Here is a 27,848-nt window from a genome sequence, read left to right as displayed (position 1 = left end):
ATCTCTCCATCTGCTAAGGAAAGAATATCAACATGCCACCCCCCTCCCTCAGAGTGGCTGCCATAGAATACTTCAGTGAAAGCAAAAATAACTTCTTCAGCTGAAGCAAAGGTTTGTTGTGACTGTCCCTCGGTCAGCTCCTCAGAGGAAAACACCACAAACAAGGATGATGTGACAACCAACAGCATTTATTACAACAGAGATTTGGAGCCCGTAGAAGCTACAGCCAGTTGCCAGGAGGTGACAGCATCTCAGAATTGTGAACCTCATGGAGTTGGACCTTACTTCCAGTGGTCAACAGCCTTTCAAAAGTGCTTCCCAAGCACTCTGAGAAAGAGCACAATTGGAACATATTATTAAAAATCCTAACCAGCAATGCTGCCCAACGATGCAAATTAATAACATAAAGCAAATTTAAAAAGCGTGAAGGAAAAGAACCAGACATATAATAATCATCTTTTTTTGGTCCTTCTGGACACAGATGATATTTTCTGTGGAAAACTACACAGCTTCCAGAGATACCCAGTCACTCACTTCTGGGCAAATCAGTTATAGCCTTAAACAAGTTCCCTGGGAAGGGAGCTGGCACTCTGGATCTTCTGTTCTTTTCTTCAGATTTCAAGGACTTACTCTCTTAACAGGTAGAAATGATCATTCCAGTAGCATGTAGCACTTAAAAATCATACTGCTTGGAGGTGCTTCCTCACTTAAGATCAGGGCTGAACAGACTTCATTGCTTCTGTAGGACAGGAAAGCAAGTCCTTACTCCTCCACTGCCTTAGGAAACCTACCAGTTCAAGTTTGAGAAGACTCATTAGACACGGCATTTGAAAAATGTAGGTCAGATGGCTCCTCACAGGACAGCAACTAACTGCATGGATCCAGACAATTTCTCTTGCAAGTTCTCTTAAATTCCCTGTGGAATTCCATTCCAGAAGCTTTTCCTAATTGAGGACATTCTTATTTTTCTGCTTTTCAGTTGACTGGCATTGTGGAATTTGGAAGATAAGCTGTTTCCGTAGGGTTGATGTTATCTTTGGCATCTGCTTCCACCCGTTTAATACTCTTCTTCCCACTTCCTTGCTCACTTCTGTCAGGATGGTTATGAGATCCTTTTGTCTTGAACAAAAATGAAGAAAAGTTACATTAAAATACACAGTATGTGCTGCTTGGCCAGAAGCTGATCTATGTTTGCTCCAATAAAGTGAGATCTTGGAAGGCTATTATCTTTCCTTCACCTTGCCTGCAACTAAAATTGCACATTCCATTGTGTAACCAAAGAATTCAGTACGTTTTGGGGATTAAAAACAACCTACCATGTAGGAACCTTACAAACTAACACAGTCCTCTACTTATGTTGTGTTCAGAATAGCACAATAAAATGAAACAGAACCAATGTATGCATTCACCAAGCCCCCCCTCTGAACATCATGAGAAGGTAGTGTCTGGAGGAAAAATTCCATCTTCTAAATCAAATTTATGAGGGAGGCAACAATGAGAATTATGAGTAAAGAATACAGCTTTTCTGCCTATGTACTAGCCCAACAAATTTGCCTCTCATCAGGTGTACTGGAAGAAAAATCATTTATCAGTCAAAAAAATGTTAAGAACATACACACACATAAACACACGTGCTTATATGTAATGTTCCAGCATTACAACTCTGAATCTGTACCTGGGTTAAGAATAGACTTACAGTGGGCAAAGTAACTCCATCTTGTCACAGAGGCACTGAATGTAAACACTACCCGTCTCTATAGAACGGTAGCACTCAAAGTCTTCCACAGTAGCCATGCCAACCAGAACATCAGCCTGGTCAGGAATGGAAGGCAGAGGGATAGCATCCGTCTGAAGATTACCAGAACAGTCCTCCTTTACTGTGACAGCTGGATGACCTGCAGAGCCCTGGCAGGCCTGGATGAAAAACAGCTTGGGTTTCCCAGCAAGAGAAGGACAATTAGATCCACTGAAGCAGGAGAGTAAATCTTTAATATTTACAAGTTCACGATCAACACCTTTTATTTTGTCTTTTTCACCATGCGAAAGAATGAAGCAGACAAAACAGTCCATGTTGCTATGATCTTTTTTGCTGTATTCTTTAACTTTTGCAAGCATTTGCTTTGCTTCTAGATCCATGTACTCAATTGTGTCAAACTGAAGCCATTTAAATACTCTCTTCAGAGCCTCTGGGAAAAAAAAAGTCAGAAGGTACTTATTAAACAAAAACAGTGACAAGAAAGATGCTGAAACATCAGGCTCTCTGTGGCAGAACAGGTAATAGCAGAAGTGTTTAGATCCCACCAATAAATTCACCTGACTGCCTCTTAGCCTGCCATATCTAATTAGTAAATGACCTAATTTTCTTTTTTTTTTAAAATAAAACAAAAACACCTACACAATCGGGTTTCACATTACTATTTAAAACAAATGCAGGTTTCAAAGCATCCTAAAATTAATCTGTACAATTTAGTGAAGCGTACTTGTTTTTTTTTAAAGCAGGCTTTCACTATTCTAATAGCCATCTCAGATGCTTAAGAATAACCCTTAGCTAGTTAAGGAAGAAATAACTCTTTACAAACTACCATTCTTAAATGAAATAGATCCCTCATTCTGTGAGTATGATTAATGCAGCAAGAAGGAAAGTAGGGTAACCTGCTAATGTGCTAGCAAGGACAGAGTGCTACGTGGACTTCTCAGCAAATATTGACTTGAGCATTGTGTAGGGGCAGATAAAATAGCTGGGAAGAAAGAAGCATGTAGACAAGCTGGGTGGAGTTAAAACATCAGTGATGTGTGCTTTCGTGAAACAGATCTTAGTTTATTAAGAGAAAGAAGTGATTCCTGCAGCAAAACAAGCATTAAGGGAAGTTATAAAGCAGGAAAATAACTGCATTTATTTGAGCATTATTGCAAATAGATGCCCATACTGACTAAACTAGAATGCTTTCTCAGCTTGCAGCATGGCCAAGCTATATCTTCTAATGCAAACAAAACATTGAAAGATTTTAAGGACCTAAAAAATGCTACTCTACAATAGGTAAAAATTAAAAGCAATCAGAAAGTGAAAGGGTGAATTAGTAATATCTCTGTCATTTTTTGGTACATATGACCAATTAAGATGATGCTTTTTACTGACAACATAAACAGCTTCCTTCTTAAAGACAACAGCTAAACTGTTGAAAATGGTGTATTCAAAATTCTACAGTGATTGTCACTTCAGTTAATTTGGAGGCAAAGGAGCTCAGTGGCAGCAATCATTTTTCACAGTGAAGATTAGATAACTCTTCCAGAGGGTAATACAAACAAACAAACAAACAAGTCATTGGATTTTAAAAAATACGCACTTCCATCTTCCACTGTTCCTTCTCTGGTTTCATCTGGATTTTGAAAACGGTAGTTGTTCAGAATCACGCAGTAACCATGGGGGTTATTTTCCATCTTATATGATTCCATTAGCTGTAAAACAAAGAAACCATGTAAGAAAGCAGTGCCAATCACCCAAAAGAGAAATATGCTATGTACATATGTTCCTTCATGTCCAAACACACACAAAAAGAAAAGTCATGAGGGCAAAGCTACAAGAAAAAAAGCTTAAGAGTAAAAGTTAGCCTCAGGTACAGGTGAGAAGAAGTTGCTCACTCTTCTAGAAACCCTCCTCCTCTCTCTCTTTGGTTAGAATATGATTTTGGAACAAGAGAAAGTATTAACTAAAATCTGCACATGTGGAGAAAAAGTTTCTGCACTATACTATTCACTCTGAGAGTCCTTCTGGCTTTCTGCAAGATAACAGATGCTGCTGGCCCCTTCCCATCTGTCCAGGATACTCCTGGACAGGACTTTGCTGTCCCAGTCTCTTTAAGATTGGTTTTCTTCCCATGACAATTGGGAAAGCGACCTTTATTGTCTAAAAGGTTGCTGACAGCCAGGTCCTCACTAAAGGTCAAGGTTTGGATCTTGTTTTGAAAACAGCAACTCTTCATAGGCCAACGTAAAAACCAGAAGCCCTCTCTTTTAGCTCTTCCACTCACTTAGCCTTAAATTTTTATGCCCCCTGCTCCCAAGTGTTAGACAAATACTTCAAAGGCAATCTTGAGGTATTTCTCACCAGGAATGGTGTCCCACCCTCTGCTCCTTGTCCTCGTGGATGCATAGACACACAGACTGGAAAGCTCAGTTTTTCGTTAGAATCATTTTCTAAGAGGGAGATGAACAGAACATTTTAGGACTAAAAGGATAAATATTTCACTTTGCATATTTCAACACCAAACAAACAAACACCAGCACAGATGGAGATGGAGGGATGAAGCTGTGCAGAGTGTCCTTTGGAACAAATTATACAGTTGTGTTAAGACTGTATAGCCCTGATCAGATATTCTTAATATTAGTTATTAGGGAGAAACAAACTTCTGGGCCTGTGCACGCACAGCAGCCTGAGACAGGAGATGGTACAGTCATTGTGAGAATGTAGTGCATGCCTTGATCAATTTCTTTGTTCTTTTATTGGGAGCAAGATCCAAATAATAGCAATGTGAATATGATAGTCACTCCAGGAAGGCCATTCACTAGCATCTCCACTATGGGATACATAAGTAAAAGAGTAAACCCGTTTTTATAGTGATACACTGCAGCCAACTCATTTACTTCTGAAGTTACTGTCCCTTCTCTAGAGGATTTTGATTCGGTAGACACACCAAGCATGCAGAACACTAGCATAATCGTAAATCTCCTCAAAGCAAGAAAACACTGCTTTAAATACAACTGCCAGGAATAAGTGAATAAATAATTATACCCAGGATTCTACACAAGGAAATAAATCACAATACTCCTTTTAAATTTAGTTTGTTAGGAAAACAAAAACCACAAACATGCTCTTTTCCTGCTTATCAAGGGAAAAAAAAACCAACCATACCAATAATACTAAAAAGTTATTCTCCTGACAAGGAGCTTGTTTATCCTGGCCTTTCTTAGCCATTTTCTTCTGCTTTTGTAGAGACACAAGCATAGGTCAGCAGCACAAAGACATGCCAATAGGGAACTAATCAGTAACTTCAGAGGTAACTCCTTGGCTGTATGGATGTGTTTTTAAGGAAACACAACCATCCTGAGTCAATTGAAAAGAGGTTCTGGAGAAACATTTAACACATCTCAGTTGGTGGTGGTTAACATATCCTCTGTCCCAGAGTAAGGCCCATCTGTGGTGTCATAAGCCATCACCTCAGCTGCAACAGCCCAGATATACTGAAGTTCTTGAAATTTCACATCTGGTATAGAAAGCAAATGGTCAAACTTTAGCCAAGAACCTGGTCTCCACTGACTTCTCCTTCAATTAAGAGAAAACAGGCAGGCTAACAGAAAACAATGCTGAGAACTTCCCAGCACAAGATGAGTTTCTCCAAGGCAACTGTCTGTCACTTCCTTTTTCTTTCAGTGACTGAAAAACTGGACTCATCCAAAAACAGCACTGCGCTGCTTCCTTTGCATTTAAGGTAAAGATAACAGAGAAGCAGACCACTTACAAGGGGCAGAACATTTTTCAGGGAGAGGTACAAGAAAATATAATGTGATAGTGAAATAGCAGAGAACATTAGAAACCATGGGTAACAAGACCTGTTCTGCTCATCTTAATATACTTTAAAAAGTCTCCCTTATCCTACATTCCTAATATCCCAAGGATAGAGCCATAAAAAAAACCCCCACAAAAAACAGCTCTCCTCCTAAACAGCTGATTAATTGATTTACCTTTTGTTTTTTCTTCATAGTCATCAATTTTTTTCTTTAGGTCTTCTCTAAATGCCTCTAATATACTCTTCAGCATTGTTAGGTCATCTTCCTTAATTATCCCATTTCTTTCCATTTCCACTAATACCTTCAACATTGACTGGTAAAGAAAAGAAATAAAACAATGAAAAAAGTGCATAACCCAAAATCATACAGTGACTCTCAATAACTGCATTATTAGGCACTTCTGGAGAAAGCAACATCCTCAGTTCCTAAAGACTAATCAACTTAAAGATCAATTTATTTTTCCTCCAAACTCCATTAAAACAAAGGTCAGGAGGCAATGTGAATGAAGAAACAAATCACTAAGATAAAGACCAGATTTCTAGAAATTGCCTATGGCTAGGTTATCCTGCTTTGTTTCAGCAACACTTGCAAAACACTTAAGCAGATAATAACACAGCATCCTCTTGTGTTTCTGGATTCAAGTGAACTGCTGTAAGCCATTTAGCTGCACCACTCTACATTTTCTAACACAGGAAATATCTTCAGGGGTGACTTTGTTATTTAAAGTGGATTAGTCCACCAAGTTGGTGGTAAATCTGCTAATTTTGCCATAGGTGCTACAATACAAATAGGACTTTTAAGGAAGCTTCTTTGTAATACCAAATGCTTTCAAAGCACTGTTCATTATTTACAAAACAGCTATTAGACTAGCTCACCAAACCTCCTAATACATTTGCGAAGAAATTAACAAAATTCTGTTACCCCAAATTACAATTAAGAAGAAAACATACCAAGTCACACACAAAAATTTGTGGTGGAACTCACTTGAGAATTCATTTCTTGATGTCCAAAACATTGTTTTTCTTCCAGCAAACATCAGCTTTACTAGATACATCTTATGCACAAATGCCTTACAAGTGTCAAGCAAAGATAAAAGGAAGAGCATGACAAATATTGCAAGATGAAAAGATGACGAGGCATGTGGTGGAGACAAAATGAGACTAGGAGAATAAAAAGCAGTGAGAAAAAAGGGTCCGTGCTGTCAAGGAGCATCTGCTGGCTACCATCACTAATCTTTGAAGAACAGAATGTTCATGAGTGCACTAGTCTCTCCTTCCTTCTGTCTTAAAATAGGCTGACTCTGAGCTAGCTTTGCAAGAAACTTATCAAGATCATTTTGCTTACAGCATTGTCCTGTAGCTTGTTCTTTGGTAATTTTTCTTGCAGCAGGAATTTTACACTCCTGACATCTTCTGGATCTAAGTCCTCAGCAATTCCATATAGCAGTTGTCTGGCATTAAAGGACAGAGAAAGACTGATTAATAAAGCTATGAGAAGTAAATGTGGCAGCAGGTAGAACACGGTCTCCAAACTCACAAGGTCAGGTAGTCATTCTGTAATAAATACAATTATCCTGAGGTATTCGTAAGATAATACTGTAGACAGAAAACAAGAAAGACAGTACACAACAGAACTGTTGTACATTTTTCTTGCAAAAGTATACTACTTTTGTGCCTACCTGTAGGCTGACACCTTTGCCCTGCCTGGGATCTGGAGCTCCCTCTCCATCTCCTCTTGGCTGGAGCCCAGGTGGGCAGCCAGAAGGTCTATCCGATCGATCCGGTAGAGCAGCTCCTTCAAGAAGAACAGGTCTCCCACCTTGATCATCCCTTTCTCCCGCAGCACTTCAAAGAAAGCTTTGGGCTCCTCAATATCTTCCTGCTTCCTCACAGGGACATGCTCCAAGCTGAGAAACTTCAGAGCTGCCAGTTCTTCTGTGACCAAAGCCTCAGAAATTTCAAAAAGGAGTTTGCGGAAGTCTGCACTCATTTCACATTAAGATTTTGATCTAAATACAGAGAGAATTTGATTTGGTTTGTCAGTAACAGTAGTGCAACAACATGATTATAAAAGGTATCGTGCCGTGCAGAATAGTCTGAGATGAATACATATAATAAAAAATACGTCAGTAGGCAGAGGCTGTCCTGCAAACATACCTTTGACCCTTAGCCCTTTTGGTTCTCTGGACTTAAGGAAGAACATCAAAAACTGCACATAAATAAAAATGACAGCAAGTCACAGGTCCTTCTTGCTTCCTATGGTGTGTTTCTATAACAGAATGTACTGATACGTAAGATGTACTATCCTGGCAAGTCGCTGTTGTTTCTTTTGTTATTTCTTATGATTCCATTTGGGAGCAAGAGCCACTTAAAATGTGAAATACAGACTATGCAGTAAATGAGACTGACAGATTTTGCACTATGACAAAGGTTTTACATCCAAACAAAGGTAAGGGCCCATATGAGCACAACTTTTCTAAGCTATTTAGCTGCTTCAATATACTGCTCTTGACCTTGGTCAGTGTAAACAAAGCACCCCTTCCCGTTTTGGTTCACCTTCAGAAAGTAAAATTCAGTCCCCATCTCTCAATATTCAAATCAAGTACAGATCATGCCAACCTCTTCAAAAAGACCAGGAGAATTCTTGTCAAAGCATTTCTGTTTTACTGAATATCAAATATCATCCTCCTCCACCACTCACCACCTACCACTCCATCAGCTTTAGAAACATTAAATTTGACTTGTGCATCCAGCTTCTGAGCACAATAAAAAGTCAGGAAACAAGTTTCAAGCCCACAATATTACTGCAACTAGTACAGATGTGCCATCTACAGACTGTATTTAAGTCGGTCTGTAAATACAGGAGCGCACTAAAACAATGTTTAACTGCATCTGTCTTCTTCTGCTTCACTAAAACACACAACTGATACAACAGCAAACTGTTCCTTCTGCACCATGAATAGCCACTTTAACTCACTTACATGGGAAGACAGGCTGGGAGACTGCTAAAACAACTCTGAAAAGTGAAACTCTGAAAAGTCATTGTCTCTGAAGTTTCAGGAAAAGTACTGGATGTTGTACTATGGCCTGTGTTGTCACATGACTTACAAAACAGAAGTTGCATCAAAGCAATAAGCTGTGATAATTATGCAGCAGTTTCTTTCTCCATTTATCACTCTTCTGGTTTCAGGAAATTGTTACAGTGGTTGTGAGAAAAATGAGTAAACTTACAAAAGTAACCAAAGCTTTTGAGAGTACACACTAAACAGCGTAGGACTTGCTAGCATATGGCACTGCTCGTTAAATGGTGATTAACTATAAATCCTAATTAAAAGATAGTGGGAGAGACATGAATTAATTACATCTTCCCCTTTAAAAATATCTTGGTTCCACTGTCCTGTTGTGTCACCAGATCCTCCACATCCTACCTCCATTCTCTGAAGTCCCACACAAACTCAACTAGCCTACTTTTAACAAGCATATTTATGGAAGGTTACTTCCTAAAGTGAAGTATCAGCACCATATACAGTAGCAGTACTCCGTATATACAGGAAACTGAAAGGCTAAACATCCCTTTGAAATTATTTCATATTTCCCCATTTGCTAAAGAATTTAAACAATATTTATGTTTCGGCATTTACATCCTCTTTGATGCCTTTAGTGATAAAGTTCCAAGTATGGTCTGCTGGTCACTGGTATCCTCCATGCATTGGGAAACATATGAACAGCAATCAGTACAGCTACCAAACCCTCCATCCATATCTGAAGCTCAAAGTCAGTGTTATGAAAAGAGACAGGAGAACAGAAATACATCCAAATTTCACAATGAAAACTACCTTTCATTGATTTCAACCTACCTACCTTTATAAACTCAAAATTATAACATACCCTCCAATAGAATGAGGCCTACAAACTTCTTCCAAAGGGCACACACTTGTAAGAGTTCAGAAAATTTGTCTGACATTCAGTGGCACGAGTCTTCCTTTTATCCAAAGGTTCGAAGTGGTGCCGAGGATCAGAACAAGCACTGTCTGATCTTCAGGTCCAAAACAGTTCTGTCTCAAGTCATCCCACGCCTCACTGTCTCTCTTCCTTCATCAGTAGCTCTGTGTCTTAAATGAATCAAGACTCCAGTTGCAGATTAAAGGAGGCAAAATACCGTGATCAGCGAAGTATGAAAGATATTTGCAGACAAGACCAAGCCTAAGATAGCTCTTTCCAGACAGAGACATTTCCCATCATGCAGTCTTTCCAGGGAACACCCCTTCTGGTCCTGTTCTTCCTGTTTTTATGATTTCACTTCTTATTTCTCTCTCATCCTTCCCTAATATATTCCTGCTCTTTCATTAACCTCTAGTCTCTCCAGTTTCCCTCAGCTCTTCTGCAGCTCTTGTTTGCCCCTCCAGCTTCACCAAGAACTGTCTTGATGATCCAATTAATTCCTTGTACAGCAGCCCACCACGAATTCAGCTCTACCAGAAAGGCTGGCCTCCAGGAAGTGAAAAATGCTGAGGCAACTGACTACTCAGCATAGTGACTGGCCTCTACTGGCAAAAGCCAGGATAAAACACTCCTCCACAAAAACTGTCAGTATGGACAGGACTCGTCAATGATACAAATCCCACTTTAAAGATCTTCCGAATAACTTATATCCAATTGTAAATAAATTATATCAAATCTTCTTCCATATATCCAATCTAAATCTCACCCTTTTTAGCTTGAGACCATTTCCCCTTGTTCTATCACAACAAACTTGCTAAAGAGTCTGTCCCCTTCCTTCTTATAGCCCTCTTTAGATACTGAAAGGCTGCTGTCCTGTTTCCCTGGAGCCTTCTCTTCTCCAGGCTGAACAACCCCAGCTCTCAGCCTGTCCTCGTAGGGGAGGTGTTCCATCCCTTGGATCATTTTTGTGGCCCTCCACTAGACACACTGTAACAGGTCCACTACTCTCCTGAAGACTTCACATCTAGACACAGTACTTCAGGTGAGATCTCACCAGCACGGAGCAGAGGGGCAGGATCACCTCTCCCAACCTGCTGAGCACATTTCTTTTGATGCAGCCCAGAATACAGCTGGCTTTCTGGGCTGCAAGGGCACACTGCTGTCTCATTTCCAGCTTACCAACCACCAGTACCCCCACATCCCTTTTTGGCAGGGCTGTGCTCTATCCTTTCATCCCCCAGCTTGTACTGATAGCAGGGGCTGCCACAACTCAGGTGCAAGACCTTGCACTTGGATTTGTTTTACCTCATGAGGTTCACCTGGGCCCACTGCTTGAGCCTATTTAGGTCTCTCTGAAGGGCATCCTGTCTCTTAGGCTTGTTGACCACACCACGCAACTTGATGTCATCTGTAAACTTGCTGAGGGTGCACTCCATCCCACTGTCAGTGTCGCTGATGAAAATGTTGAAGATCACTAGTTTCAGTACTGACCTGAGGGACACAACTTGTCACCAATCTCCATCTGGACACTGAACCATTGATCAATGCTCTGTGGGTATGATCTTACAACCAGATCCTCATCCATTGAACAGCCCACCTGTCAAATCCATATATTTCCAATTTGGAGAGAAGGATGGCATGGGAAACTCATTCAAAGGCCTTACTGACATCCAGACAGACAACATCAGCAGCTTTTCCCTTGTCCACTGATGCAGTTACACCATGGTAACCTCATTAAGGTTACCTCATTAAGAGACTTCATTAAGGTCTCTTCCAACCCAGATCACTCTTATGATTCTAAGATTCTTGTCAGTGCTTGTACTGATGAAATTCAATTGCTACCTAAACATACAAAAGAGGAGTGCGCCAAATCTGAATGTTAATTTTGAGCCAGACACTTGGTGATTCTACTACAATGTTACATATTCTACTAGCAGACAAAATATTTTCTACCTGTGACATAAGTGAAACTTCAAGTGTAGCAGCTGTACTAATTCAGAAGACCTAAAATGGAGTCGTGAATTGACTTAGAATGTATGTCAGTTCATAAGGACAAAAAATAACAAATATGTTTTGGCAGATTGGCTGCATTTTAATGCTTTGGATGATGCAAAACTCTCCTCCTAAAAATCTTGTACGCTGCAAACAAAAAATTGCTTCCAGCAGCACCAGTCCACGCTCTCTCACATTTTCACCCCAAGTTTTGAGCTATTTTACAGCTAGTAATTATGGATAACAATCATTGTTTTGCTGAAATAAACTAAGCTTCACTTCAGCCTAAGTCGTAAAAATCCCACTGATTAATGCAGGCCAACAAAGGTATAATGCAAGGGAATGGCAGAAATCTGTCCCAGAGTTGGTTCAAACTGAATATTAGGAAAAATTTCTTTACCATGAGGGTGGTCAAACACTGGAAGGGGCTTCCTAGAGATGCCCCGTGCCTGTCAGTACCTAAGACGCATTTTGATAATGCCTTCAATTATATGTTTTATCTTTTCTTTTGCCCTGAAGTAGTCAGGCAGTTGGACAAGATGATCTTTGAAGGCCTCTTCCATCTGAATTATTCTATACTATTCCATTCCATGCTATTTTGCAGGTAGGCAGGCAGAAGCAAGGATAAGCTTTAGCCTAGCACAATTTTTTTTTTCTTTACACTCCCAAGTTCTTAAAAAGAAGTACAAATTAAATTCAGTAACAAACAGGAAGGACACAGATATGCATAATAAATGCTTCTAACGAAATAACATTACATTATTTTGGTTCACTCCAAAACATACTCTCCTAGAAGCTTAATCAATAAGGAGCCTTGTGTCCCATTTGAATGCATTTTAGATCTTAAAACAAGAAATCAGAAAATTCAGCGTTTCAAGTTAATCAGCCTGAACAGTGTATGCGGATACAATGCTGAATATCATTATTTCACAGCGCTCAACTTTTCCACCCTAACTTTTCTTACAAGAAGTGATGTAGAAATGATGGTTAACAACGTTTCACAGAGGGAATACTGTAGCACTTTGTCTACACTCAATTTTGGAAACATCTCCTTGTACATGAGGTTCATGTTAGCTATTAGATGGTATCAGTGTGAACTGCGGAACAACTCAGTGATTTCAATAGTTGTAAGTAATTTAAATTAGAAATGAAAGAAATCCTTCTCCGCCTACTACTTAAACTTTCTCCTCTTCATACCTAACTTTGCCTTTCTCTGTGAATGGCTTATGGTTTTAGAGGTAGGCTTAAAAGTTACTAGTATGCAAAATAAAATTTGATGAGCCTAAAACAGACTGTTAACATCTTAGTTTGGACATAAAGGAATATATAGAAGGCTACATATGCAATCCTTATGTTGACAGAAATACACTTTTACACCTACAGTCTGTGCCAGTACAAAAATGTTTAACATCATAGAAACTTGCTTCTCCCAACCTTGAAAACTCTGATGTAAATAGCTGGCACACAGATTATGTTAATTGCATCTCTTCCAGCTCAGCTTCAAAGTTTCTTAGGCAAGAAAAAAAAAGAAGAGGCCTTGCCTTGACACTAACAGTTCCTCAGGAGTCTGAGTAACTGCCTTAAACAGGTGTTGTGGTAAACTGCATTTAAGGAGATGTGCTGACAATAGGATGGATTTAAAAAGTCTCAATATCACTGTGAAGGAGGAGGGTCTCTAGGTATTGGGAATATAAGTTTTCTTCTTAAGGTATATGCTGGCTGGGGCATCTGCTTCCTCGTCCCATAGCGGTCAACACGCCTGCCAACATCTTCATTAACTTCTGTAAGGATGGACAAAATATCTTCACCCCTGCAGCCAAAAAGAAAGCAAAAATAAAAAATGGTTTATTAATGAGCAGGTGGTTCAGTTTCTCTACGTAACACCTCTCAGATAATCTAGAAGCTATAGTATAAACATTTAAAAGCTAACAAAAAGGTAAAATAAAGCACATCCTTTTTTCCAAATTTCCCTTCTTTTGATCTGAGTCATACTAGAAATAAAAAACTTTTTCTCCTTCTGACTTCTAGCGCTTGATCTAGTGGCTGGCAACCCTGCCTGTGGCAGGGGGTTGGAACTTTATGATTCTGAGGTCCCTTTTAACCCAAGCCATTCTATGATTGTATGACTTTACACTCAGTAATGAAAAAGAATGGAGCAAAATATTTTCACCTAAATCCACTTATGAAACAGATGGCTCTGTCTAATATGATACAGATCGGAAGTTCAGAGGTTTTGAGAGGTTTATTTATTTATTTACTTTTTTAAGGGTTGGGGTTACTCCCCAGTAAGCTTCACATTGACCTGATTAACTCCATGCTACTCGTGGTGTTAATGTAAATTTATCAAAGACGAATTATCAAACCATCAGTTTAACTGATTTTGCCTATCTCAGAACATGGACTAGTGTTACTATTTGAATTTGCCTTTAGAGAAAAAAAAAAGAAAGGGAAGTTCCCCCCATTTTTTTAATAAAAGAGCTAAGTAAATAATTAAGTATTTACCTTGGTACCAACAACTGTAGCTTGCTGCACAAGGCCTGAATATACCAAGTACCCTCTTGAACATGCCGGAAAGAGGCATATCCATCAATTGTGGCCATGCCTAGGAGGAAATCAGCCTCCTCAGGAATACTTTCAGAAGGAGAAATGCTCTGTTGTACAGAAGAGAAGTCAGGAACTCGTGCATCAGGTTCAACATAGACAGGACGTTGTATCTCTTTACCTTGGCATGCTTGGACAAAGAATAGTTTGGGTTTTTCAATCAACTGTGGACATTGTTTAGCAGTGAAGTGGGCCATGATCATGCGGATTGATACAAGCTTCCCGTCTTTCCCATATACTGCTCCTGACTCTCCATGAGAAAGAATACAACAAACAAAACAGTCCCTGTCCTTGTGATCTTCTGAACGCTGCCACGTTCGCATCAGTCCTATAATCTGATCAGATGTCTGGTCTGTGTAAATCCTCACATCCAGACCAAGCCATGTGAATACTCTCTCTAATTCCCCTGTAATTAAGGATAAAAAGAAAAACTGAGGCAGTAGAAAACCATTTTATGGTCATCATGCAAGCTGATTTTAACTGTAAAAGACCTCATACACTGATCCTCCTGCAAATTCATCCTTACACTTATCAACTAAAAGTTAATGGAATAAAGATGGCATCAGCTCAAATACAGTAACTGATTCCTTCTCGACAAGTTTCAGAACATGCAATGACATTGTACAATGTACAATCACAAACTAAGTGAGTTCAAAATTACACCTGGAAATTAGGGAGATCTCTTTTGAAACCTTCTTAGACCGTTCTTTTCCAACTGCAGTTTTGACTATTATAGAGTTTAATCAGTAAGAGACAAACAGAATGAAGAGTACACATGGAGCTGCTTGCTTAAGGAGTTAGGCATTATATTATATAAAATGATAGTTTTAATTCTTTATTATAAATATAGACTAAATAAAAAGGGATTCTCAAAATGACTAAAGAACAATCCAACTTTATGAAAAACTCGGTGGTTACTCAGTCTTTAGTTCTTCCCGCAAGGATATGCAATTGACGTAACACATATAAAAAATTTTACTGTTTAAAAATATTTACTGAAACACGTACAATGAAATATAGAGCAACACCAGACAATCAGCTTGCATGGGAAAATAGATTAACCCTTCAAAAATCTTTATGAACTTACAGGCGTCTTTATAAGAACCCTTCCTCTCTTGAAGAACCCCATCAAATTTAACATTATTAATAACAAGACAAATTCCTCTCTGTGGCCCATCCATTTTGTAACTTGACATCTGTAGAAAGGATAAGAAAAACAGCTTATAGCTTCAGTGAACTTATTCAACAGAAGTGATGGATGTGTGATCTCTAGGAATACATGTTTAAGAATTGGCAACCAAAACACTAGAAGTGTCTAAGACCCCAGGTTATTTTTGACAAGGTGGAACTCACGATGCCTCCTTGTGTGAAGAGGCATGGATGAAGTCTCAAGCACACTATCACCAAACCATCAAAGTGCAGAGGAAGGGTTTAGCAACTGAGTTGGTAACCTGTATGCAATCTGAACTGCCAATGGGGTTAGCAGTCTTCCAATGTCAGGAAAAGATTTTAACTTGAAGTGGCAGAGGGTTTACCCTCAAACTGCACAATGTTAGACATCTGATTTGATTTTGGTGAGAACTGATGAGTGCCTACAGCAGGTGGTTCTGGAAAGGGATGCAATGAGAACAGAGATCTCACATATGAATAAACTTGCCACACTAGCAGTTCTGCTGAGACTTAAAAATTACCCCTCTTTTAAGAAACAGTGCTTTAAAAATTGAGAAGTCACCAAAACTTCAAATATTATCCCTTCAAATTCAATCTCAGGTTAAAATTAGAGTTCCACCATTTTGTTCCACAGGTTTGTCTCTGTTTCTACCTGCACATTCTGCTGCCATCTCCAAAAAATGCAACACAAGATTATGCCAGATGATTTGCCTGCATCAGGGTGATAATGGTGTGTGTATAGCACCAAAGGTAATATGCCCGTTTTGCCTCTACTGTGTCTTTCAATATTGTTAAGTTCCTGACCTCCAAGGTTAGAAAACTCGCGAAATGTTCTAGTTCATCAGACTGCTTAGCAAACTCCATGAGACACAGAGAAATCTCACATGTCATTGCATGCCACTACAGGGATCGAGACCTTACATACCTACATATTCACAAATAATCATTTAAGAGGCTATCTCAAACCTTGGATTCATTTTCTACACTGCTGAATCCTCCAGACAGCTCCAGGTTCATTTTAGAGAAGACTTGTGTAAGATTAGGTGCTTTGTTATCTAGGAAAAAAAAGCATAAACATTTATGAGGTTTAATCCAATATTGGTGTATGTAGCAAAAAGGAATTTAGCTACAGTACAGCCCTGTTTATATTTTAAATGGTGATAAGTTGAAAGGAATAATTCTTTCTATATGAGCTAGCACTGTCGTGTACATGGCACAACATGTCTGGACATGTCTCCAGTTATTTTTATTATACGTATTTTCATGACAAAGGCAAGGTTTCTGCTTGCATTGGTTTTAGAGATCAAAGATATCTGTGGTACAATGATAGACTCTACCTGCAACAGCCAAATTAATTTTTCAATTGGAAATAATTAGAAATTAACTGCACCGTAAGAAGGATCTGTGACTTAACTACTGAAGCTCCCATTACAGAATATTTCTAGTTCCCCAGTGATTCATAATAGCTCTGAGACAAAACTTTCAAGCAGCATTCAAAGAAGTTCAAAGTTGAAAACAGCAGCAGTTGTGCTGCGACACTTTGTAACAGGCCAATATGTTGTGGAGTCACAAAGACAGCTGTATACATACCATCCACTGTTATTTGCACAGAATCCTTTCAGAGACCCGATCCAAATTGTAATTTATTGCTAATTTATTTACGTTTCCTTCTGAACCTGCTGAAACTCTCCCCTCCCTCTTGTACCTATCACAGGCTACTTAATGCAATCAAAACGTCCATTTCCACTGTATAACACCTGGTAACTTCCTCAACTGGTACTCTTACTAACTTCACTTACTCCAGGAAGCCACTGGAAGATGTGCAAACGTTAACCATGCATGTTATACTGTCTCTAGTGTACAAAGGTGCCAGGCACTAAGTCAATTTTTGTCTGTTTGCTTCTCTCGGTCCTCAGACCTTTTATTTTCTGCTCATTGTAACAGTTCTGCAAACGTTTGAGAAGAACTGCCACAGAACTGGCATTCCTGAACCGGAATGAAGAGATGTGAAGTCCAGTGCATCTTCTCATTTTCTCTATAGAGGTCCCAGAGGTATGGCAGAAAGGGCTACAAGAACTGGTGTGGTCCTTTTAAATAACACATTAAATTTCAGGCAGCACATAAGAATAAGAATAGCTTAATACTGAAATACTAAGAGAAGACAAACCTTGCCTGCCAGGTACAGAGTTTACATTTCCAGCATGTTCCCATGGGCTCCCAGGTTCTTCAACGCATTGATCTATATAGCAAAAGAAGTCTGAGGTAAAGTCTCACTCAAAAAAAAATAACAGTTCAGTTTTATAAACAGTCGCAGTGATCCATTCCTTCCAGATGTATTTAAACAGAGCACTTGTTTTTTCTTCTCAGGAAGAACAAACAATCTTTTTGCTACTAATCTGACTAACCTTTATTTCACTTACTAAAAAACACATTAGTTAGTTTCTAGTAAATGACTAACAAAGTGCATGGGATTTCCCAATTTTCTCTTCTCCCATTTACATTAGAACAGAAATCCTTCAAAACTACTAGTGCAGAAAGCAGAAGACCCTTCAAGGTAAGATATCAAGTAAGTGTGTTGCATTAAACCAAATGCTAGAAATTTGCTACAGTAAATAAAAGTATGCAAAATTAAACAAAAATAATAAAACTGAATATGTTTTTGGAAAGTCTTACCATTGATATTGGAACTGACAGATTTGATTGAGGTCTCCTATTTTTTGAGTGGGGGAAATAAAATGTTAAAATTATTGTGTGTATATATACATATTTTTTTTCCACAGTTGTTTTAGCAAAATAGGCTTAATCAGCACCAAAGCTTTCTAAGTAGCAGGTAACAAAAATACTAAATTCTATGCTACTGAGGAAGCATAATGAAACTACAAAAGACTTTTTCACTTACTGCAAATCTCGTGGAGCTGCAAACAACTTTTTTCAAAAGGATAAAGAGAAACAGCAAATAATTTTTTTTTTTTACTTCCAAATGTTCTTTCAGTATAGGGGTGGGCAATCACTAAAAACAAAGAAAAAAGACTGACACTGCCCCCTGTCAATTCTCTTGGATAGTACGTTGTTTAATTTTTTTTTCAATCTATGTTTTTGTAATAGAACATTAATTTTCTTATCATGCCAAGTGCAATGCATGAAAGCAGAGCAAATATAACTCAAAGCTGCAGTAATGCAAGCCTTTTTGATACTGAATAGCCCATTCTCCTCAGCTCTTGTCTACCAGGACTGCACTTCTGGGAAGTATCGTCAAAAAGACCACTGCTTTCCTCATTCAGAACTGGAATAAAACTCCCTCCCCTAAAAAGAAATCCATTATAAGCCATGCAAGTTAGGTTTCCTAATCTGCTTCATCATTAGCTGCAGAAAGGACCTGACTGAGTAAGGACAGGTACACTGAAAAAATGGGAACATTCCTTTAGAAGCAGCTATTTGAACTGATTGTCAATACATGGTGTTAATCTTAATCCTTGGAGATAGTTTAGTGATGATCAGATGAAAGTTTAAAAATCTGCAATGCGTGGCCCATTCTCTAGAAGGCCTCCTTATACCTCTCTCTCACATTTCTAATATTACCTTTTCCCTCAGTTGCACACGACCAACAGTAGTATTTCAGTTTAAACTATTTGATGCTATATCCAGCTGTATTTCTTATATGCAGAACAAATATGCTTGTTCCCTTACTAAATCAAGTGGAAAGAATTACTGAAACAACACAGAGCCAACCAAGTATGGTTTCAAAGTGAAGGCAAAGAGAAAACAAACCCCAAGCACCAAAAGCCTGGTAGGCAGCATGTGCTCCAGTGTACCTGAGGGGAATAGAATACTCTGATGTCTACAGTGTGAGATGGTGAAGATTCCTTGACGGGCAGAGTATTCTCCTGCTGAGGCAGAGACACTAAGAAGAGCAAAAAAAAGAAAATAAGTGAGAGAAGTCACGTGCCTTTTATTTAAATCCCTATGAACCTGCACATTAGAGCAAATGCAGATCTATACTTAATGAAAGGTATATTAAAGTGGAAAACAACTTTGAAACACACAGAAGAAGCATATGGGACTGGATCTCTTGAAGTGTTGAGTGCTCTCACGCCTGTTTGAGACATAGCTTTACGCTTCCCAGAGTTTGTTTCCCATTGCTAAAATAAATGGAAGTGGAACCTTTTCCCCAGTATGCTTATAGTCACTCCATAGGACATTAAGTGTAGCAGCATCACAAACTGTAGTACAACCGCCTGAGAACACCAATCACACATTTAATAATTAAAGTTACCACGTATCAGACAAATACACAACTTGCCTTGCCAGCTTACTAGCAAGCAACTGCTTTGTAGATGTATACATTCATAAATCACGAAGTGCCTTTTATAGTATAGTCATCATCACCTGAATGCTACCCACACAGAAACTGAGGAGTGTGGCACAACATAAAAGTCCATAAATGGATTTTTAGTTTCTCAGCCAGTTCTGTATGTGTTGGCCTGCTCTGCGTGGCCTCAAATATTCAAGCATTTTCCTACTGGGAGGATAATGACTTAACGCAAGTTAGGGACAGTTACACTGAACTTGTGTGTGAAGACACTGAGCGATCCCAGTCTAGTAAAGCACACACAGATCATCTTAAGGTTCAGATGCCCAGACCCTCGTAGAGCTTCCTGCATTTTAGCAAGTGTATTCTCTGACTGAATTTCTCACCTTTTGCCATTCTGTAGCAGTTTACTGTTTCCAGGAGATCAGGTGAAACATTTCTAAAGACTTCCTCCAGTGTCTGCACATTGTTTTCAGTTAAAAGACCCTGTTTTTCCAATAAAATCAGCAACTCCAAAGCAGACTGATAAAGAAAATAATAAAATATATTTATTCCTCCTTAGAACTTAAAGCCATTTGTTTCAGCCCTGTCTGTCTCAAATAATCCCATTATTGATAGGAGGAGAAGCAGATGATAAAGTCCAAACAGTCAATTTTACATCACAGGAGAGGGAGCTTCCTCCTTGCTAACTCTATGAACATTGACCAGCTTAGTCACAGATCATCTTTTCTGCCAAAGACTTCTCACGCTTCTCCTCCCATTCCACTCCCACACCGACCTTCTTCCCTCCCTGCCATATACATATTTGGCTCTCCCCCGACATACAATAGTTCTGCGTCGCTTTGGAAGACTGTTTCTCAGGAGGAATACAATTTCCTGCAACATCTCATTGGTAATGTTCTCTGACAATTCATACAGCATCTGCCTGTAAGAGAGACCAGTGACACAAAAGTAGAACAGATGGTGAAGAAACTAAAAGCAATATGAGAAATTAAAGGGAAGGGAAACAGAATGTCACAGAAGGCAGTAATGGGAAGAACAGAATCTCATTACAAACTTACCTGTATGGAGACACTTTTCCCTTCTCATGCAGACATTCTTGCACTTTCTCCTTGGTATAGCCAAGCTTACTGAGCAAGGAGTGATATTTAATTCTGTATAACAGTTCAGCTAGCAGGAACGTATCTTCCTCATTCAGATAATCTTCAGTTATAAGAAGCTGAAAAATGTCCACTGCTGACTGCACACTTTCTAGTTTTTTGAAGGGGATCAAGTCAGTACAGAGAAATTTTAATGCTGCTACATCTTCAGCCCCCAAATTTTCATCAATGAGCAGGAGCAGCTGACGAAACTGCAAGCTGACATCATCCTCCATGTTGCTGGAGCTGAAGATCTCTGCCTGAAAGTCAAATTAAACGTTGGTAACAGTCGAATCTCCAGCAGTCCTCATAATAAGATTTCATCCAATGAGATTTGAAAGACTTGAATTCTCTGCAAAAGAGAAGTTTCTTTTTAAATCAATTTGAAACATACTTCTTTCTCCAAGCATAAAACTACAGACAGCAAATTTGGCATATGCTCTAAACAATCCTAACTTTGATGTCAGCCCTGTGCTGATCAGAGATCCGGGCTAGGTGACCTCAAGAGATCCCTTCCGACCTAAACTTTTTTATTTCTTTCTGTCGTCTTTAATTCAGAGCTTCACTTCTTTACACTGTTGGTGGGTGGGAAGAGTCCCTGCTTACTTATTACAACTCTCAATGGGGAGAATGCAGTAAAATCACTTATGCCTTGATCTGCTACTAAACTGTTTTGCATTTAGTGCAGAAAAACCTCTGTACAAGCAACTTAATCCTACTGAAGTTCCTAATAGAGACTAACCATCCTTCTAGGCACTAACTTCTTCTATGCAGCTTACGCAGTTCTTTTTTGCCTGTGCAATGTTATATAGGGAAGCTTGTTTAAGAAAGAGCTTCAGTACCTTCCTTCTACCCAAACAGGCAGGTAGGTTCTTAGTCTTTTGTTCAGAGCAGTTGGAATGAGCCAAGCTTTCTACGTAAGAGAGCACGTGGAAAAAAAAAAAATCAGGGAAGCAGAGTGAGCAAAGAAGAACCTCCAAATTCAGGTTTATTGAAACATCGGGGTGGACAGCAGCTCAGCAGATCACAAAGGATATCATAGCGTGTTGGGGGCATAGAGATTTTTGCAATTTTGTGTTCAAGGATAGATAGAAAATAGAATTCCAAGTCCTGGCACCCAGCTAGGATACAAGCATTGTCTACATTTCAGATAAGAGAGTTGCCAGGTTCCAGGAATCTTGCACCCTCTTCTGTCCCTTAGTCATGAGTCAGAGACCACATAAAAACAAACAAACAAACCAACCCTCAGATCACTTTTTCCCATATTTAAAATTTAATAGCCTGGTAACTGTTCTTCACAGTCTCTCCTCAATTTGAACTCCATGTTGTGAAACTTTTTTCTTTTAAGAAACCAGTTACTATCAGAACAGTTTGGATGTCGGCCAGCGATCTGACACATATGCTGAAACTGTATCACTTCGCAGTAAATCAGACTTCAGATCAGTTTAGCCAAGCTACTTCTAAACCTTGTTCTGATGCTTTAATCACATACATTTAGCAGAATAACTTAGGTTAAATCGATCCCTGCCTATAGCAGCAAGCCCATTTAAACTAGGTTCAAACTGAATAGTGACTGTTCATAACTTAGAGCCGATGATTTGAACTAAATCTGATACTAAATCACAGCTTTAGGAGAAGAGGGTCAAGTTGTGCATAGCCCAACTTGATTGGGCTATCACAACTGTGTACACAATCATTTCATCGGCAAATCGAATTGAAGCAAGACCCAGAACAAATTCTATCTATTTATCTACCTTTAAAACAGTTTTCAAGTATGTGCTGCTGCTGCCACTCCTGGAACGCTCTTGACTCCAAACACTTTCTGCTTGAGTGCGGAATATCCTCAAGGCCACCATACCTGTGCTGAATTTACCAGCTGTCCGTAACAACTTTTCCCTCCGCAGCAAGGCCTGGCCCTCCCTGCTAGCAGCTCTAGGAGAGGAGATACCACCACTTCATTGCTTGAATCCGCCGCTCGGTCTACAGCCATCGTGTTCTTCAAACTCTCTACCACTTACGCATTTTATAAGCGACACTCGAGGGCCAGGACCTCCTCCCCGCCCAGGTTCGCCGCGGCTCATCCTAACGCTTACCGCTCCGCCAGCAGGGCATTAGCAGGCACAAAATCAACGCGCGCAGCAGAAAGGGGACGGATCTGCCGCTCTAATTTACGTTTCGCAAAATATCCAGAGGGAAAGAAACTCACATAAAATAAGCAAGGAAGATTATCGAATTACTGGTTTTGCCTCTAACGTTTTACAGAACGGAACACTGCCTGACTTAAAGATTTTAAAAGAACGCGAGACCACGGACCGCAGAAGAACGGCAAAGCCCAGCCCGCGGCCCTGCAAACAAGGGGAGCAACCGGCTCCCGGTGGCAGCGGCACAGCAGCGGAAAGAAGGAGCGTTCTTTCGTTCCCTCTCCGTTTCGGTCGCTCTTTTCTTACCTTTGAAGTAAGTTCGCACCCGTCCCCTCTCCCGGCGGCGGCTCCGCTCGAGCCGCAGCGCTGCCCGCTCTATACCCCGCGACCAGGCGCGGCCTCACGTGATGAGTCACCGCGCCGCACCGCGGCAAGGGGCGGGCGGCATTCCCAGGAACGGGGCTGGAAAGCAAAGCGGGACAAAGCCGAACGGGTGAAGCCCATGGGGACGCACTCCCCAGCGCGACGAGCTGCTAGTCCGCGGCTGCGCCACGCAGGGTTCGGCCGAGCGCCGGGCCGCCCTTTCTCCTCCCCGCAGGGTGCGGAGCCGCACGGGCAGCGCCCTCCGCGGGGGGCCCCGGGACTTAGGGAGCTCCCAGCCCTGGGCCCGAGCTCAGGAAATTTGCTAAACGGTCAGAAAAAAATATATACGGCGACGCTTCCTAGAAAAAGAGGAAGCTCAGGGGAGACCTTATCGCTCTCTATAACTACCTGAAGGGAGGTTGTACTGAGCTGGAGGTCGGCCTCTCCTCTCTTAGAACCAGTGACAGAATAAAGGGGAATGGCCTCAAGTTGTGCCAGGCGAGATTTAGGCTGGACGTTAGGAAATTCTATTTTTCTGAAAGAGTGGTCAGGTGCTAGCGTGGGCTGCCCAGGGAGGCGGCGGAGTCACCATCTGGAGGTGTTCAAGGAACATTTAGATGTTGTGTTGAGAGACATGGTCTAGTGGGGTTAGTGGTGGTAGGCGGATGGTTGGACTGGATGATCTTGTAGGTCTTTTCCAACCTAGCTAATTCTATGATTCTATGAAAAAGCGAGAAGTAACTATTTTACTACTTTCACTTTTGGTATCGAGCCGTTTAAAGCAGTTTATGTTAGGGGAAAAAAAAAAAAAAAAGGCAGAGGCCGAGTTTTTCAAGCATGTGCAACTTGAGCTCAGTGCTTGAGGGAGACGGCTTCAATGCATCTTGTACTCGGGGCCATCCCTCCGGCGCTTTGCTGCCGGTAGGACGGGGAACGGGCCCTTCCCAGCGCAGCCCTTGTAGGCGACGCGGTGCCCCTCCACAGCGCCTGCACGAGCCCTTCGTGCGCGTACTGCTGCCCAGCACGCAGCCGGCGGTGAATTCTCCATGAAACAAAGGGGTGCTCTGGCCGTCATGCTCTCACTTCGTTTTTACAGGACGGTGGTAGCTCCACAGCCACCTTTAGCAAGCGCTAAAGGGCCAAAAGATCCGCCGGCCAAGAATTCCAAGAGGTGCTCTGGGCTGATGGGACACAGACAAATCTCATGCTGGAACTTTCTTCAGAAAATCAGTTCTAAAGCAAACATTTGAAATTTAGCAGTAACAGCACAAATTTTGCTAACTCATGCTGCTATTTTACTAATGGCAATGACTGAAATCACATTTATTTTGACATTCTTTATATAAATTAAAAACTGAAAATACACTCTCAGAGTAACGCAAATGAAAAAATACAGCACGCAGAAAGAGGCACAATCCTGAGAATGTCCAGAAATACTTTCCACTTCTTTTTAACTAACACAGAAACTGAGAAAACATTCTCCAATAATAGCTACAGAGACAAGCTGTCAAGTAATTCGGTACAGAAGATACAGTTTAAATGGAACATAATCACGTACACAGCAGACAGACTGCACGACATCATCCCCCACAGTCAGCAGCTTCTCAGCAACATCATGCTGCTTGTCAGAAATTTAAAGCTGTGCATATCACAAAAAAATTCTCAGGAAGCATATAAAGATTCTCAGACTCAAATATACATAATGGGAGTCACTGCTACTTCTTATACAGAGTTGAAGGAGTATCAGACAGCATACTGCATCCTCAGTGTGAGCACTGCAAAGCTCCTCTTCAATGTAACTTTTTCTGAATCATGAGTTGGCATTGATTGTAATTCAGGACGCAAATATGTAATGGTATAACGTAAACTGGATTTAAAGCTCAGAAAAATCATGCTACTCAAGACTGGAGTAAAGCACCAAAGCATTTCCTTTTTCAGGGTTACAGCTTCTGAGCCAATGGGAAAGCATCATCTATTTATGACAATTCTTTTCCCCATTTCGTATATACAGCACATACAGAAGTACTATACACTTCTTTTTCAGCTCTCAGAAACCAGAACTGAAACTATGCCATGGAGCCATGAGTCCGACAGCCTTGCTCTGAGCAGGAACAATGCAGAAGCAGAGGCGGTATGGCTTGCTTATCCTTGTTCAACAGCAGGTTCAGAAAACTAGGCATTTTGGCAGCCCATTAAATTCCACCGGCACCTGCCACTTTCTATGTTCCTATGCTAACACAGTTATGATGAATCCAGAATTGTTTTCGCTCTTTTCTTTTAGCTGCTGAACAGAATTCAGCTAGACCATCTGAAATGAATGTAGGGTTTGATGCCACCTAGGCCCAGCATCCACTCAGTTTCCAGACTCAAGTTTTAGACAGACAACGCAGCAAGAACAAGAAGTCCCTACCACAGATATGGAGGGGCGCGAAAATCTACTGGAGAGGTGACAGACAGCTTCTGCCACTGCAAAATTCCTGCACATTAGTAAGTACTGATTTCAAGTGTTTGTTAGTTTTCACAGAGTCTGGGAAATCAATTACTCACTCTTGACTCTTGAATGAGAGATAAAGGCAATAAATGCTGCTTAGATGAATGATTACAGAATGAGTACTAGTGTGGGTTAAGAATTACTTATGGTCAAGACTTCATGGTAGAAATCCAGTAGCTGACACCCACAAATGCTGCACGATACATCGATACATGTCCCCAAAACCTTGGTCATTAGAGGACTGTGATCAATTCTGATCTAAGCAGCCAAACACAAAGCAACTCCTTTCCTTACTTTACTACAAGGGTTATTTACAGGCGTCTCCACAGGTTTTCAAAACAGTGCTTCTTCCTTTATTCCTAAGAAAGGGGATATGGACTACACTACAGCAGAGAATACACCTCAACCTTCAACACAAACCCATACTGTCCCAAAGCCCTCAGAAACAGAATATATCCTATTGCTAATATTTTACTAGATAGTTGGACTTAGCATCACTCAAAAAAAAAAAAAAAAAAAAAGGTTTCAGGTCTTTTAATAATATCCACTATTATTCTTACTTCCTCTCTACCTTTTCTCCTTTCTTCTTCCAATATTGATGCTGTACATCTCTTCCGTATCTTCTTTTCCCTACCTGTTCTTCTCTTGGTTCTCTCTACCACACCCTTTTTCATTTCTGCTTGAGTTTTCAGTATTTCTTTCCCTCATCTCTCTGCCTCCTCTTGGTTCCATTCTCCCTGCATTTGGTGTCTATAAGGCAGCAGAAGTACTCATCACATGTAAAAGCTAGTAAGGAAAATGGGAGAATAATAAAGTTAATTTGTGAAGGGAATAACATTTATTAATATCACATACTTATATATGACAACTACAAATCAAACCTGATTTCCACAGCCACAGAAGAGTCTAAATTTTTTGCTACACCATTTGCTTCATTTACCAGTCACAATAGGAACTAATAAGACTCCAAATTTGTCATTTTATAATCCTTTTCTCACCCTATGGAAGAAACATCAGCAAGGTAGAATTTCAAAATTACACTTTGCTATATTTTATTATAAGCTAGTCAGTTATGAAATATTCAGAGTTAAAAGTGAAGGCTATTTTCATCAACTATCACATACAATATAGACCCTTCTGTTGATGCAAAGCTCTAAAGTTTTCTACTTTCGTGTGTGGAATACATCAGAATATAATTTTAAGACATAAGCTACCATTAAAGACAGAAGCAATATGCAATTAGTGTATGGAAAGAGACAGTTTAACAGGCTCTTTCTTATAAAGTAGAAACTGAAAGGAAGAATTGACCTTCCCCGTCAACACTACAAATGCATTTATTTTCAGACCTATAACATAATGAAATTGGATTTAGTATTTTCTACGTTAATGCTTACGGTGCACAAGTTTTTAGAGAATGTGTGGACTTTGAAAAAGATACTATCATTTTTCTTCTTATACCTGGACCTACAAAAAATTACAGTAACACAAATAATACATGTGCCCCTAATTTAAGATACAATTAGGAGTTACGTTTTCCAATTGAAAGCTATTAAAAAGTTTTCATATACTTTTCTTCAAAGGGAAACTACGTTATCAAGTGGAAATATAGAAGTATGATACATAAATCTGTAATACAGCAAAATATTTTTCGAATTTCTGCAAACATTTTTCATCACAATCATGTATTTCACTTTGTACATCAACACAAAAAATAGAATACAAAAAACAAATTTATAAAATTTACAAAATTAAAGACATAACAACCGAAGACTTCATTGTAATGATATAAAACGTACTTTATATATATTATACAAAATTGTATATTCATATAAATAAATACATATTGTGATCTTAACATCTTATATAGATGGCTAAAGAATGTAAGGTAAAACCTGTTCAGTGGGTTTCTCCTCAATCAGCGGTTTAGGAACGAACCTCTTAAGCCAGGAAGAAACTGGACCTATACCACGTAACAAGGAAGGACTTAGGTGAGCTTAATGGAGTTAGATATCTACTAAGCCAGATAAACGTGACTTAACTTTCAATTACAGAAGCTACTTGAAAACTCATTTGTTTTCCATCTGAATTGATATATAAGAAGCTTGTTTTAAAAGAATAAATAAAACATGGGGTTAT

The 27,848-nt window shown here is 39.8% G+C and overlaps 2 protein-coding genes across 8 annotated transcripts; both read right to left on the bottom strand.

Moving 5' to 3' along the window:
* LOC110400694 (caspase-8-like) lies at positions 168–13,173 on the bottom strand. Of its 3 annotated transcripts, none has more exons than XM_021400839.1 (8): positions 13,040–13,173; positions 7,244–7,573; positions 6,910–7,015; positions 5,740–5,878; positions 4,106–4,194; positions 3,345–3,456; positions 1,697–2,186; positions 168–1,119 (listed from the first exon to the last, which is right to left on the bottom strand). In XM_021400839.1, the coding sequence occupies exons 2-8, from the start codon at positions 7,552–7,554 to the stop codon at positions 945–947; spliced, it is 1,422 nt and encodes a 473-aa protein (XP_021256514.1). In that variant the 5' UTR covers positions 7,555–7,573; positions 13,040–13,173; the 3' UTR covers positions 168–944. The 3 variants fall into 3 exon arrangements, with proteins under 3 accessions (XP_021256514.1, XP_021256513.1, XP_021256512.1); XM_021400838.1 differs by lacking the exon at positions 13,040–13,173 and adding an exon at positions 9,426–11,437; XM_021400837.1 differs by lacking the exon at positions 13,040–13,173 and adding an exon at positions 9,453–11,437.
* LOC110400691 (caspase-10-like) lies at positions 12,124–23,760 on the bottom strand. Of its 5 annotated transcripts, none has more exons than XM_021400829.1 (11): positions 23,165–23,760; positions 20,640–20,977; positions 20,404–20,503; positions 19,965–20,100; positions 19,082–19,170; positions 17,943–17,979; positions 17,437–17,508; positions 16,236–16,324; positions 15,187–15,295; positions 14,001–14,505; positions 12,124–13,308 (listed from the first exon to the last, which is right to left on the bottom strand). In XM_021400829.1, the coding sequence occupies exons 2-11, from the start codon at positions 20,951–20,953 to the stop codon at positions 13,152–13,154; spliced, it is 1,608 nt and encodes a 535-aa protein (XP_021256504.1). In that variant the 5' UTR covers positions 20,954–20,977; positions 23,165–23,760; the 3' UTR covers positions 12,124–13,151. The 5 variants fall into 5 exon arrangements, with proteins under 5 accessions (XP_021256504.1, XP_021256501.1, XP_021256500.1 ...); XM_021400826.1 differs by having other exon boundaries at positions 20,640–21,069; positions 23,165–23,758; XM_021400825.1 differs by lacking the exon at positions 23,165–23,760 and adding an exon at positions 22,576–22,745.

Source organism: Numida meleagris, chromosome 5 (genome assembly GCF_002078875.1).
Source record: "Numida meleagris isolate 19003 breed g44 Domestic line chromosome 5, NumMel1.0, whole genome shotgun sequence".
In the NCBI taxonomy this organism is placed as follows: Eukaryota; Metazoa; Chordata; class Aves; order Galliformes; family Numididae; genus Numida; species Numida meleagris.
This window is presented reverse-complemented; position numbering and strand designations above follow the sequence as displayed.

Bases quoted from the DNA above. Each gene is read 5' to 3' on its own strand.
- LOC110400694 (XM_021400839.1), bottom strand. From the start codon at position 7,554: ATGAGTGCAGACTTCCGCAAACTCCTTTTTGAAATTTCTGAGGCTTTG. The intron at 7,016-7,243 runs GTAGGCACAAAA...CTTTAATGCCAG, and splicing joins GCAAAGGTGTCAGCCTACAG to ACAACTGCTATATGGAATTG. The intron at 2,187-3,344 runs GTGCGTATTTTT...TTTTTTTCCCAG, and splicing joins AGGAACAGTGGAAGATGGAA to AGGCTCTGAAGAGAGTATTT.
- LOC110400691 (XM_021400825.1), bottom strand. From the start codon at position 22,707: ATGGCTGTAGACCGAGCGGCGGATTCAAGCAATGAAGTGGTGGTATCT. The intron at 20,101-20,403 runs GTATGTCGGGGG...TTTCTTTATCAG, and splicing joins CAAAGCGACGCAGAACTATT to TCTGCTTTGGAGTTGCTGAT. The intron at 17,509-17,942 runs GTAAGACTTTCC...TTTGCTATATAG, and splicing joins TGTCAGTTCCAATATCAATG to ATCAATGCGTTGAAGAACCT.